This window comes from Myotis brandtii, unplaced genomic scaffold, assembly GCF_000412655.1.
Source record: "Myotis brandtii unplaced genomic scaffold, ASM41265v1 scaffold850, whole genome shotgun sequence".
Taxonomy (NCBI): Eukaryota; Metazoa; Chordata; class Mammalia; order Chiroptera; family Vespertilionidae; genus Myotis; species Myotis brandtii.
The window spans coordinates 1,036,940-1,050,246 of record NW_005371455.1 but is presented as its reverse complement, the minus strand read 5'-3'; the positions used below and the strand labels follow the sequence as shown (position 1 = coordinate 1,050,246).

The window sequence follows — 13,307 nt, the reverse complement described above, 5'->3', positions numbered from 1 at the left end:
TTATGTTATTAGATTGTGCTTGCCTCCACGGAACCTCATACCCCTGGGCCTTTAGTATCTTGTGAATGGATATAGTAAGGTATATTTATCTTTCTCATGGACTTATTCTGAAGACTAAGTTAAATAGTGAAAACTATCTGAAGAATCAAAGGTAAGCTATTAGATATAAGAAACTACATCATAATGTTTGGAACTCAGTCTGTGGTTTCTCATAGCATATATTCTTACTGTAATAGAGTTAACATGTCCCTAAAAGCTTCAAAACTGGATTCTTTGGATTAATGATTCCCTATAGTGGTATTTGAAGGCATTTCTAGTATTACCATCTACCCATCCCCTTTTGTTGATCAGGAACAGTCCTCAGAGCGATCTCTAGTTCTGTGCTCTTCCCACTGCTCCCCACTGTCTAACTGAGGTTCCTTTCACACTAGGAACTATACACATGTGTAGTGCAGTGCGATCTCCGAGGGCATTAAGATGTGGTAGAAAAGCAGCCTGATTTTAGAGAGCAGAAGTGAGCCAGATACAACGGGGCAGGTGGCCAGGAGGCTGCTGGGGATTGTCTCTCTGCTAATCACTTGTTCCATTTGCCCTCCTCCTCCTGGGCCTGATGGCCCTTCTCTTCTCCTTTGCTCTTTCTAATTCCCATCCTCCTGTCCTCTTGACATGAGCCTGATGGGAGGGATCAGTGTTTCGATGGTGGTTTTGTGTGCTATTGCCCTTGGCCAATCAATCTGACCCTGCATTACCAATTTTCACTCCTTAAAGAGGAGGCATAACACAAATTGAAATGCTTGACCTTGGAACTTGAATTCAGTTCAGCTGGTTTTGGACGGTATCACATGTTAAAAATATGAAACTTGCATGCCTTTATACTAGACCTGCATGTTCTCATTTGCTCCATGCTCCACTGTTGCCTAGGGATTATACCAGTCTTTTGTATCCATTTCTCAGGCCTATGTGGCCCCTGAAAGCATTTGAGTTGGTTACTGTGGACTAACATCTTCATGACAGGCAGCTCTGAGTTCCTTTGGGTAGAGGGCTCCGATTTTCAGCATACTATGAGTCTCTTTTAAATCCTGTAGCGTCTCTCTCACTGATCAGAATTTAATACTGATTTGGCCCAAATCACAATGTTCTGCACTCAGGGGTGAGTCTTTAGGGGGCTCAAGTGACAGTGTGGGTGGATCAGGGAAGCTCATAGCAGACAACGGTTCAAAGCAACACAGTTAAATGCATTATTGTGTGTGCGTGAGAATCCCGAAGCAATAATTTATTAGCACCCTATTCTGGGAGAAGTGCCTAGCTTACTATTAAAACTAGTACCATTCGGTTCAACACTGAAGGGTACTCATATGTTATCTGTGAAGGATTTCTCCTGGATGTGCCCCTCTCCAGGGAAGGTGCAAGGTCATGCAACAGTACCCTTTTCCTCTGTCTCAATATAATTTTCCCTCAAATTTTCTTCAATACAGGTTGCCAATTTGGCCTGTTCCATCTCCAACAATGAGGAAGGGGTGAAATTGGTTCGAATGGCAGCTACCCAGATTGACAGCCTGTGTCCCCAGGTAAGCCTCAATCTCTTCATTTTAAAAGCCCATCGGTGCCCTGGCCAGTGTGGCTCACTTAGTTGAGGTCACTCCATGCACTAAAAGGTCATGGGTTCCATTCCTGGTCAGGGCACATGCTCAGGTTTCCGGCTCAATCCCCAGTACAGGGCGTGCAGAAGGTAGCCAATCAATGTCTCTTTCTGTCTCTCTTTCTCTCCCTTCCTCTGTCTCTAAAATCAAGAAAAACATGTTTGTTTGTTTTTTAAAAAGTCCATTGGTGACCTAATATTTAGGACCTTCCACACTCCAGCCCTCATGTCACTCCTTCCCTTGTCCTCTTTCCTCGCACTGGAACATGGTAACCAACATCCATGGGCTGTTTCAAATCTTACTTTTATAAAACAAACAAACAAACAAAACAAAAAACAACAACATCTAACTATTCCAGTCTCTTCAGAGTCACTGTGGCAATTACTGTCTTTCCCACTCATATTGACTTCCTTTTCTTTGTTTGGGGCTGTTATTTAAATCCTTCGTATCTATTTGCCTTGTCTCAACAACTAAATTATAAGCTTGCACATGTAGAACAGGAGTTATATTGCTGCCACATCTGTGATAAATAAACAGGATTTGTCCAGTAAACACTTTCTGAAACCTGATGCTAATTACTGTATCTTCAAAGAGAAGCAAAGCAAAGCAAACGAAAGCTGATGGTAACCTACCTCATTATTCATGTTTTTTTTAATGTTTTTTCTTTATTGATTAAGCTCATGCCCTCACCCTCCTGTTGTCTGTGTCCATTGGCTAGGCTCATATGCATGCATACAAGTCCTTTGGTTGATCTCTCCCCCTTACCCCCACCTTCCCCTACCTTCCCCTCTGAGGTTTGATGGTCTGATCAATGCTTCTATGTCTCTGGATCTGTTATCATTCATGTTTTTGATTGTCCTTTTGGACCCTGAGAACCCATTTATCTGAGGAAGCTACACAGTCCAGAGTTGCAACATGGTATTTTGAACAGGGTTTTCAATATGTCCCTGGATTGTTTCGAACAAATAGGTCATCAATGCTGCTCTCACGCTGGCTGCCCGGCCGCAGAGCAAAGTTGCTCAGGACAACATGGACGTCTTCAAAGACCAGTGGGAGAAGCAGGTCCGAGTGCTGACGGAGGCCGTGGATGACATCACCTCGGTGGATGACTTTCTTTCTGTCTCAGGTAATCAGGAGCAGGCTCCGTAGAAGGCGGCTGAAGGAGGAGGACAGGATGAGATAAGGGATCATTTATAAATGTCATGGGTCTGTGTTTCAAGTGCTCTTCTTGGCCCTCTGAGCTTTCCATCATTTCTGCAAATGTGCCAGTAACACCCTCTTGAAAATGCATCTTTGGTCTGCACATCATTTCAAGATACTAGTCAAAGCTTTGGGGACAAGTAGGGGAGGGGGGCATGCACAGCTTTCTGAAGATATCAGAAGCCTGAGCAGATTATGTAAGAACACTTAGGTCCCTTTCTAGTTCCTGGTGCTTATTAAAACAGGATGACCTATGACCTCTGATGCATCTGAATCACCCACCTGCAAAGGGTCTGGGGTCTGGGGTTGGTTAATCCCCATGGTTTATGTGTAAGTGTGTGTATATATACAATCCGCTATTCCAATTTGGCTGTGTTAAGGGGGTCATTTTTGCAATAACTGAAGTTATCCAGGTTGGTCATAAGCCAGGAAGAAATATTAGCCACAGAATGAACCCATTAGAAGGCAGTTGGGAGTGATGGAGGCTTTGAGCACTTGTCTACGAGGTTGTGTAAGGAAGTGAGAGAAAGCAAATAGAACTAGTCATCACTTGAAATTGTAACTCTCTCCTTTGTAAATGCAGCCAGATGGGAGGATGTTAGTTCGTTTGAATCACCATGTAGTCATTTTGACCTTTAACGGGACTCACCGGCGCCATTGCCAAACAGGGCAACCAGCCAGCAAATGGGCCTTTTTCCAAACACATTTGGCTCGGTTCACTCACGTAGGAGAGTCTCTGTGGGAGGAGTGGGGGGAAGAGGTCACTGCAAAACATCGGCCTCCAGTGTGAGGTATTCAGATAACCAAGTGACCCTTGAAAATTTCAAATTGATTCTACCCACAGGTGTGTGGGAGTCACATCTGTCAACTCAGTCAGCAATAACCTTGACCAGGCTATTCTTGTTCTTGGCCTCACAGCACTGCCGGTGGGTGGGAATCAGGCAGACAGGGCCCCTGAGTGCAACAGTGTGGGAGAGATTCCTAGGGAGGCTTATCGTATTTGGGAACTTTTCCTGGGTGCATTCTTCCCTTCGCATGCAGAATCAGAAAACGAACTCCTACTGGGGGCTTCTGTTTAAAGCTTATCTGACAGCAGCAGAGTGGAATCTATAGATCTGATGGGTAATCGAAAAGCCAACATTGAAACCATGGAGGGCAAGACAAGGAGATGGGGAAAAACAAGCTAACACCTGCTCAGTGTCTATAATTTGCCCGGCGCTCTGCTGTTTGCTTGAATTCTCGCCAGCATTCTATAAAATAGGTATTGGTATTCTAAGTCTTCCTTTGAGAAAACAAAGTCATTGAGAGGATAGGTCACCTGGTGGAGAAGGTATTCAAGTTCAGATTATCCTCTTTCGGAAGCTATATCGTTCTCAACAAGACAAGCTAGAAGGGGAGTTTCCAGTGGTGTTCCCAGCTTTCCTTGCAGCTCCCTTCTCCCCACCTCTGGTATCCCCATTCCTCTCTCCAGTCCCTTTCAGAACTCTGCCCTGTTCTTCATTTCCAAGGCGCCCTATTTTTGAGGACTTGTCAAACCATCTATTCATTTAAATATACCGGTACCCAGGGCTTGGTTGATGCAGAACTCAATATGTTGCCATTCCTGCGATATTTGCTTTGCTGATGGCTGAGTCCTAACAACATAAAAGATATACCCAAGAATTGCACCTCCCATAAGGTGCTTAGGAACTGTTTGGATAGCCTTGTTGGGGATTTGGACAGTGGGGAACAGAAGGGTGGGCAACACTATTGAGTATCTTTCTGGTATGCAGTCAGTTTCCCCCAGGATGGCTGCAGGGGCCCCCAAAAGGGGCAAGGGGACCCCCCCACCCAGCCTCAGATCTCACAGAGCAATCCCAGTAGCCCCCGGGAATCTCACTCTGCCTTCCCTCCTACTTACAGATGAGTAGGAAATACCCATGCGCTGCCTTTCCCAAAAAGTTCAGAACTTCAAACTTTCCCAACTTCTCTTTTGCTTTAAATGCACGTACAAAACTTTCTGAGGGTGGGGAGGAACAAAGTGGGCAGGCCTCACCTCGGGCTTTTCTAATCGTGCAAAGCATTTCTGAATTTTCTCCCACCAGCCGGGCCTCTTTGCCACCTTTCTCCCTGCCATGCCTTTGTGCATCTCATTATTCCCAGCCACAGGAAAAGGCTTTGGCTTCCGCTGATAACACAGTGCAGTCCAACCCCAGCGGTCCAGGCGCCGCAGTGTGCCATGATGGGAAAATGAGCAGGCGCGGTCAGGGAGCCAGCCTCGGTGGGCCTTTGCAGGTGACGGGCACTTTGCCACAGAGGGGCTTAACAAATAGTGACACAGCCCACTCTCTCCTGCTGGCAGGCTCTGGACACAGCCCAGTAGCTGGGGAAACTACTTCTCATCTCCTCTCCAAGCTGGAGCCCAAACATTTGCATCCATAAATTGCAAGTTTGGCCCAGGAGACCTTTTGAAGTGGCATTAATGACATTTTACGTGTCCCTTTCTTCTGAAGGGAATATCTAATCTGGCAGGAAACTCTATTTAAACAAGAAGGATCTGCGTGCTTAAAGGATTATAGTTTTCTGCGTTTTGTTTTGTTTCATGCTACCTGAACTTGGGTGTCTGAGTGCTTAATGTGTCCACTTGCAAAGCAACAAGTTTGGGGTGCAATGATGCTGGCTATTAACATTACAGGAGCAAAACCAATTTTCTGCTGTGGCCTGGGCTCATAAAGAAGTGGAATGGCTGTGTTAGAGCACTTAAACTTTTCCCACTGGGCAAAAGCTACAATTTTAATAGTGTTTTAAAATGAGCATTTTGGCATTAACCATGTGACAGTGTAATTCTTGGGTTTGGCTCACAAAATAGCAGGCATCTAAGATCAGAAAAAGCTGTTCACTCAACCCCATCCTGTCCAAGAGTTTTGCTTTATTTTGTTTGTCTTTTCTTTCTTTCTTTTCTTTTTGACTCCAGGGTCTCCAGTGTTTCCTTTAAAAAATTCATACAGTAAAGTTTGTTTTTGAACTTAGAAACAATAGCTTTAATGCTTATAATAATCAAGTAGTTTGGTCATCAGTGGTTTTTGTAACAAAGTTACATCTTTTCTGAAATAGGTTGCAAAAATTCAAGGAAGTTTATCACAAAAGCTGTTGCAGTCCAACGTTCTATGACAGGGGTCCTCAAACTTTTTAAACAGGGGGCCAGTTCACTGTCCCTCAGACCATTGGAGGGCTGGACTATAGTTAAAAAAAAACTATGAACAAATTCCTATGCACACTGCACATATCTTATTTTGAAGTAAAAAAACAAAACGGGAACAAATACAATATTTGTATTTGCATGTGGCCCGCGGGCCGTAGTTTGAGGACCCCTGTTCTATGATATGTTTAAACACCACGCTTCATATCCAGGTGTAATATTCGAAGTATCTGAGCAGGTTTCCAGGCAGGGTAATCACCTCTGGAATACACATGCTTGGTATTGCTACTTTCACTCCTATATCCGTTTCTAGTTGGAACAGCACTCCTCCTTTCTTAATGATTTCTTTCTCTTGAAAATACCTTAGGATCAAAATAATATATTTGATTGTCCCTTTTCAATGGACAAATTTATTCACTGTTCCCTTGATTGCCTCTTGTGTGTAAGGCACTGTCTCATGTGGATTTGCCTTTAAGTAATTCATTGCCCTTCTTGCTAGATACTAGGCCAGTGTGCTTCCAAACCTGTGAACCCCAGGCCCGAGGATGTAGGGAGTAGGAGGGGAGCAACTTTTACAAGGGGTTTATATTTACAAAGTATGGTCTTGTGATCAAATCAAATGTCTATGTAAACAGGTGGAGCTCTTTTTAAAATGCATTGTTGGTACTTAGATTAATAAAATGCAAGTTTATTTAAAGCATTCTCTATCATTGGAGCTTTTATATAGTCCCATCTACAGTATAACTGTTACTATGAGGGAATTGTAATTTACTTTTTCCATGAAAGGGGCACCTCTAATTGGAGAAGGTTGGGGAATGCTGAGAAAACTATCTTAGCATTTCCAAAAAAGTTATTCAGAAAACTGAGTCAATACTTTATTCACACGATATGGTTAACTTGATTATCATTGCACAAATTAGTTGATGATATGACTAATTAAAAGCAATGTGTTTTTTTAAAACTTTTATTTACACTATTACAAATGCCCCCCCCCTTTGATCACCTCCTCCCAGCCCTCTCCCCCATGTCCCTCTGTCCATCAGCACACTGTGGTTATGCATATATGTTCTTAGGTTAATTCCTTCACCTTCTTTCATCCAGTCCCCTGCTCCCCACTCCCTCTGACAGCTGCCAGTCTGTTCCACGTATCCATGCCTCTGTTTCTATTTTGTTTGTCAGTTTATTTTATTCATTAGATTCCACATATAAGTGAGATCATATGGTATTTGTCTTTCTCTGACTGGCTTATTTCACTTAGCATAAAATGTTTTTTATATCATGGATTTTCAAGTTCTGCTGGCCTCCTTCAGATACAGTTATATATACAGAAGCATATTTCTTGTCTAATTAGTTGCATGTTTCTAGTTTGGGAAATGGGATTTTTTAAAAACTATCATTTTCTTTTAAGATATTGAGTCATAAGTGGACTGCTTAATTTTTTTTAAATGTATTAATGCCAAAGAGCTTAGTATCTAATATAATTAACAGATTCTTGTTTGCATTCAACTCCAAAATTCCATCTTTATGCACAGAAAAGCAGGAGCTATGGCTTTTCTTATACGAGGTTATTCAAAGAAAATGGCAACTGGATGGCTGTTTTTGACACTAGGACTTCTCAGTTGCTCACTTTCAGGGATCAGGGAGCATTTTAATTGTCTGGAGGTATCCAGCCAGGCAGTATGAGGCCTACGTCAACCCAACTTTTGAATTTAAAATCCGGTCCTGAATTTCATTTGAGTAAACCCTTTTCTCAGGTGTCTTTGTTAGGTGGGTTTCCATGATATAATCCAAGATCTATATCTTATAAAGGGGTGATTTTCAGCAGTCTCCGTAATCACAATGAAAACTTCTAAGTCTAATTTTCACAGTTGTTTTTTTATTTTACTTAGAAAAATATCAACATTCAGAAGTACTACTTCTTGTGACTTTAAGATATCTGAATACTAAAATGTAAACACTTCCTTTATTTTTCTATTCTAATTGAAATTAAAGAACTGGAGAAAGTAGAAACCAGACATTTGTAATGGTTGAGTGAGGAAATCATATTATATGAGGTCAAAACAGATGTTCTTAATGAAAAGTAAGTTATACTTTGCAGTTTTCTATCAAATGTTCTATAAGAACAAATATTCCCTGTGAGTGATGGTTTAATGAAAGTAGGAGAGATCCATGGTAGAGACAGGGGTTTGCCAAGTGCCCTCTCATTTCTCCTCCTTTGGGAATTTTAAAATTAGAACTAGTTCTAGAAACTTCTTAAAGTGGCAAACATTGTGGGGAACACTTATTTTAGTCCTTTATTATCCATTGAGTCTGGCAGTTATAATTTTTAAAAGGTACCAGATTATTTAAATTTTAAAAGGTACCAGATTATTTAAGACTATTAAACTTGTTCTATTTAATCTATTAGGAGTGTGTAGGTGTGTATTTTCAGTTTAAGGTCTTTTCTTTCCTGAAACTAAAAATACTAAACTTTTTAAATATTTCCTTAGTATTCCATTTCTAAAGAATATACAGCCTGACCGGTGTGGCTCAGTGGTTAGCGTCCAACCTATGAACCAAGAGGTCAAGGTTCCATTTCTGATCAGGGCACATGCCCAGGTTGTGGGCTCAATCCCAAGTGTGAGGCATACAGGAGGCAGCCAATCAATGATTCTCTCTCATCATTGATGTTTCTATCTCTCTCCCACTCCCTTTCTGAAATTAATAAAAATATATTTTAAAAAGTAGTAATACACAAGGGACATGATTACAAATTTCACATTGGACGTGGGAAATATAGAACTGCACACTTGCAAAATGGTAAGGGACCAGATTGCGTGTTTTCTCTGTGCTAGTGGAGCATGAAGCCTCCTACCCTGCCTGCTTGATTCTATTTGGGGCAATAGCCACAAAGTAATCACTGATCTCGATGCTAACCTGAGGGAATCAGCCACAAGACTGGATTGTATTTTAATTGTGGAGAACTCTGTGACCATATTCACCTGATCAGTTTCCCCATTGCACATACTTTGTGCATGATATGACATTAGAAGACTGACTGGGTGATGTTTGTTCATTCTATGGTTTCCCCTAAATGCTCCTTAATAAAAACATGATCCAACCAACATGAGCTCAAAGCTGGTCATGTCCAGAAATGTTCCTGCTTGGCCAGTCAACTTTGTATTGGCTGCACAACCACTTCTAAAAGACCTTTCCATGCAATAGCTCTCAAACATTGAAACCAAGAAAGGGATATTCTTTAAGTTAATGCTCCTCAAAGAATGGTCTCTAAATCAGAAACATTAACATCACCCGAGAACTTGATAGAAATACAGTTTCTTGGGCTCCACTCCAGACTGAATAAAAAATACTGGGAATGACTCCTAACAGTCTATATCAGTGGTTCTCAACCTTCTGGCCCTTTAAATAGAGTTCCTCATGTTGTGACTCAACCATAAAATTATTTTCATTGCTACTTCATAACTGTAATGTTGCTACTGTTATGAATCGTAATGTAAATATCTGATATGCAGGATGGTCTTAGGCGACTCCTGTGAAAGGGTCATTCGACCGCCAAAGGGGTCGCGACCCACAGGTTGAGAACCGCTGGTCTATATGATTCTGTTAGTCCTCAGGCTGCTGCTCAAGCTGGCGGCTCACTATTGTAATGATAAACTCTGTCCTTTAAATATCACTTTTGTGTCATCAGGCATATATTGATATGCAAGATGATGGTTCATGATAGTTGATGAATCTTAGATTGCTTCTTAAAGGTTTGAGTGATATAAGATTATATAAATGTGTACTTGTTTCCCCCCCACCCCAGAAAATCACATCTTGGAGGACGTGAACAAATGTGTGATAGCCCTCCAAGAGGGGGACGTGGACACTCTGGACCGGACTGCGGGGGCCATCAGGGGCCGGGCAGCTCGAGTCATACACATCATCAATGCTGAAATGGAGAACTATGAAGCTGGTGTTTACACTGAGAAGGTGCTGGAAGCTACAAAATTGCTCTCTGAGACAGGTAAACATGGCAAATAGATTTGACCAAAATGTCAATGAGTGATTAATGTCCATATTTGAATAAATCTTTTTCATTGTGTTCTTTAGGTCTTTATGCATCTGTATTATGCATGATCATGGAAGGGGTGCTTGCTGTCTTTGTTTCTTGAGTTGAAATTTGTATAACTTTAGCAGAATAATGATTTCTTTTTGCTTTGCATGCATATGTGACTTTGTAGTTTTCATATAGAATCTCATTTGATCCTCGCAAGGACCTTATGAAGTAGGCAGATAATAAAAATTTATTTCCAATTACAAAAGCAGTAGGCAGATAATAAAAATTTATTTCCAATTACACATGCAAACGTGGAAGTTTGAATCAGTTAAGAGAAGAAAAAGTTTTGCAAGGCTGCAAGGTAGTGGCAATATGATTGGAACTTGGAATCTCAAAGTTGAAAACTATTCCTTTGTCTGTTTCTTGAGAAGGTAGGACCTTGAGGAAGGACTGTGGACAACCATAGTGGGAAGGAAGCATAAAGGCTCTAGGTAATTCCTGGCAAGGAAGCACTTAAAGGAGGTGGTGGCTTCTGACAAAGGGTTAAGCATTCAGTATATGTCCTGCCCCTCTAGGAAAGCCTTACATGCCCCTCTCCAGGGGGTGTGACTGCCCACCTGGGAATCGGTGCTGTGGTAAGACACAGTTACTTATATGAGCCTGTCATAGCTCTCTGGTGCATTGGGATGGACAAAAAGACTTACTTCCACTGAGTTAGTAGAACCACCCCTAACTTTGAATAGTTGTGTCAAAAACTGGCCTGTTTTTAGTAGTTGATGCTCTTGACTAGTGTCTCTTGGCTTTAGTCCATTTCTAAAGTCCTTCATGCCTTGTGAATTTGTATGTACGGGGGGAATGAGAATAAATTCAAAGAAGGAGAGAACACAAAAAGCATTTAAATCTATATTGCACAGGGTTTTGACTAGGTAATGACTTGGGTCCCATGCCTGTATGGAATGACCTTGCCTTACACCCCAAGGTGAGGGGGCTTCTCCAGTCTGCACATGGACTTCGGAACCACTGGGCTTTTCAAAACTAGATGTGTCTCTAAAAGGTCAGATACAGCAGTGTTCCAAATTCTCTGTGCTACAAATACGTTTCCTTCTATAGGGCAAAGGTTATTTACAAAGACTTCTGTAGGTATTTATTCTGGAATATCAAGAAAAAAAAGAGATGAATAGAGACATTGGTTGCACTCTTAGAAATATAAGCAGAATGGATAGAGTGTAATGTCACAAAATAAAGAGCATATCCAGAGATTGTTGTTCTTCAGAATCCTCACAGATTTAGACTTAGAAATAATAATGATAACAATAAGGATAAAAATCGACTTGCATTTTAACTAGCTCAGCGGTTCTCAACCTGTGGACAGTGATCCCTTTGGGGGTCGAACGACCCTTTCACAGGGGTCGCCTAAGACCATCGGAAAACACATATTGAATATATAATTGCATATTGTTTTTGTGATTAATCACTATGCTTTAATTATGTTCAATTTGTAACAATGAAAGTACATCCTGCATATCAGATATTTACATTACGATTCATAACAGTAGCAAAATTACAGTTATGAAGTAGCAACGAAAATAATTTTATGGTTGGGGGTCACCACAACATGAGGAACTGTATTAAAGGGTCGCGGCATTAGGAAGGTTGAGAACCAGTGAACTAGCTGAAATTCAGCACCGTTTTCTTTCAAATTGGCTTGCCCTTTGCATTCAATAGAGTAACACAGCAAGTCATAATAGTATTTCTTTCTTCACTTGGAAGATTTAAGCAATAGGGATATAACTTTCCAATTTAAGGACTTTTCTTGCACCCATTAGAGGACCCCTCTCACATTCCTGTGGCTCTCAGTTTCTGGCCCATTTGCTCTATTTGTTATAAAGTCTCAGCTTCACATAGCATCACTGATACATGGCAGCGCCCCCTTGGGTATGACACTAGATAAAGACTGTCAGATGCTAAGTGAAATAAGCCAGTCAGAGAAAGATAAATAACACATGATCTCACTCATTTGTGGAATATAGAGAACAACATAGGCTGGTGAAAATGGATAGATCCAGAGATAGAGAAGCAGTGATAAGACTGGCAAATCTCAGAGGGAAAGTAGGGGAGGGTGGGGGTAAGGAGGAGAGATCAACCAAAGGACTTGTATGCATGCATATAAGCCCAACCAATGGACACAGACAACAGGGGGGTGAGGGCATGAGTGGGGGGGAGTTATGGGGAGAATGAGGTCACATATGTAATACCTTAATCAATAAAGAAATTAAAGATTGGAAAAAAAAGACTGTCAGAGACAGGGAGGACTCAGCTCATGCCTGCTCCTGAGTGATGGGAATGATAATTCTAGCAGATAAAAGATACAGAATTTACATGCAATTTTTTTTTGTGCACACAAAGATTTTAGGCATTTTTCAAGAGACAGTTTTTTTTCCTTACTCTATTTTGGGATGCTTTAATGAACAGAAGGAGTAGTGCCCATTGAGTCAAAATCTGCTTAAAAGCAAGGACAGCGTGCTTAGTTGATTGAGATATTTTAACATAATTTTCACCAGTGTCTTGAAATGTATATAATTTTCTGGTTGATTTTTTTTAACTGAAAAAGAAAATCAGTGAAACAGAGCAATTTGTTCTGGGTTGTTGTTGCTAATCAAGATTTTGCTCTTATTTGTTAATTTTCCGAGCTTTTAACATTCTCATCCTAGCCCTCTCATACGGTAATTGAATACTCTGGGGACGTAACTGAATCACCTTCCTGATTCTGATGTCCACATTTAATTTTTAATTAAATAGATGAGATGAGAAAGATAGTTAAGATAGTTAGATGCATTCTATTTTTCAGGATCTATTGAAGATAACTCAAAAGTAACCAGGTGGAAGACATTGAAATAGACAGTTTGTACACAACTGTCGTAAGAGATATAATACTACATGTCAAGGAAAAGTGGATGTTATTGGGCTAAGAACTAGAATATGCAAGGTATATGAATTATTTTGCTTCTGTCACCAATTTTTCTTAAAAAGGAACAGAATTGGTTCTTTATGTGTAACTACAGAATTTGTTAAAGAAATGAAAGCAAAAATATTAGCTGTTAACTCATTGGTTGCTAATTAGAATTGTTGGAGTATGTACTAGACACATGGAGTTTGAGGAAGACCATAGGATCAGAGATTAGATCTATGATTACGATTGTGCAGTTTTGTTGAAAAAAAAATATATATATATATATATATATATATATGT

At 40.8% G+C, this 13,307-nt stretch overlaps 1 protein-coding gene across 2 annotated transcripts in view; it reads left to right on the top strand.

The window, feature by feature from the left end:
* Positions 1-13,307, top strand: part of CTNNA2 (catenin (cadherin-associated protein), alpha 2) — a 1,155,525-nt gene that overhangs the window by 1,046,663 nt on the left and 95,555 nt on the right. For both annotated transcript variants that reach the window (XM_005884743.2, XM_005884742.2), the window contains exons 10-12: positions 1,476-1,568; positions 2,610-2,766; positions 9,824-10,024. In XM_005884743.2, coding sequence (XP_005884805.1) covers positions 1,476-1,568; positions 2,610-2,766; positions 9,824-10,024 — 451 coding nt within the window. The remainder of the gene's footprint in view (positions 1-1,475; positions 1,569-2,609; positions 2,767-9,823; positions 10,025-13,307) is intronic.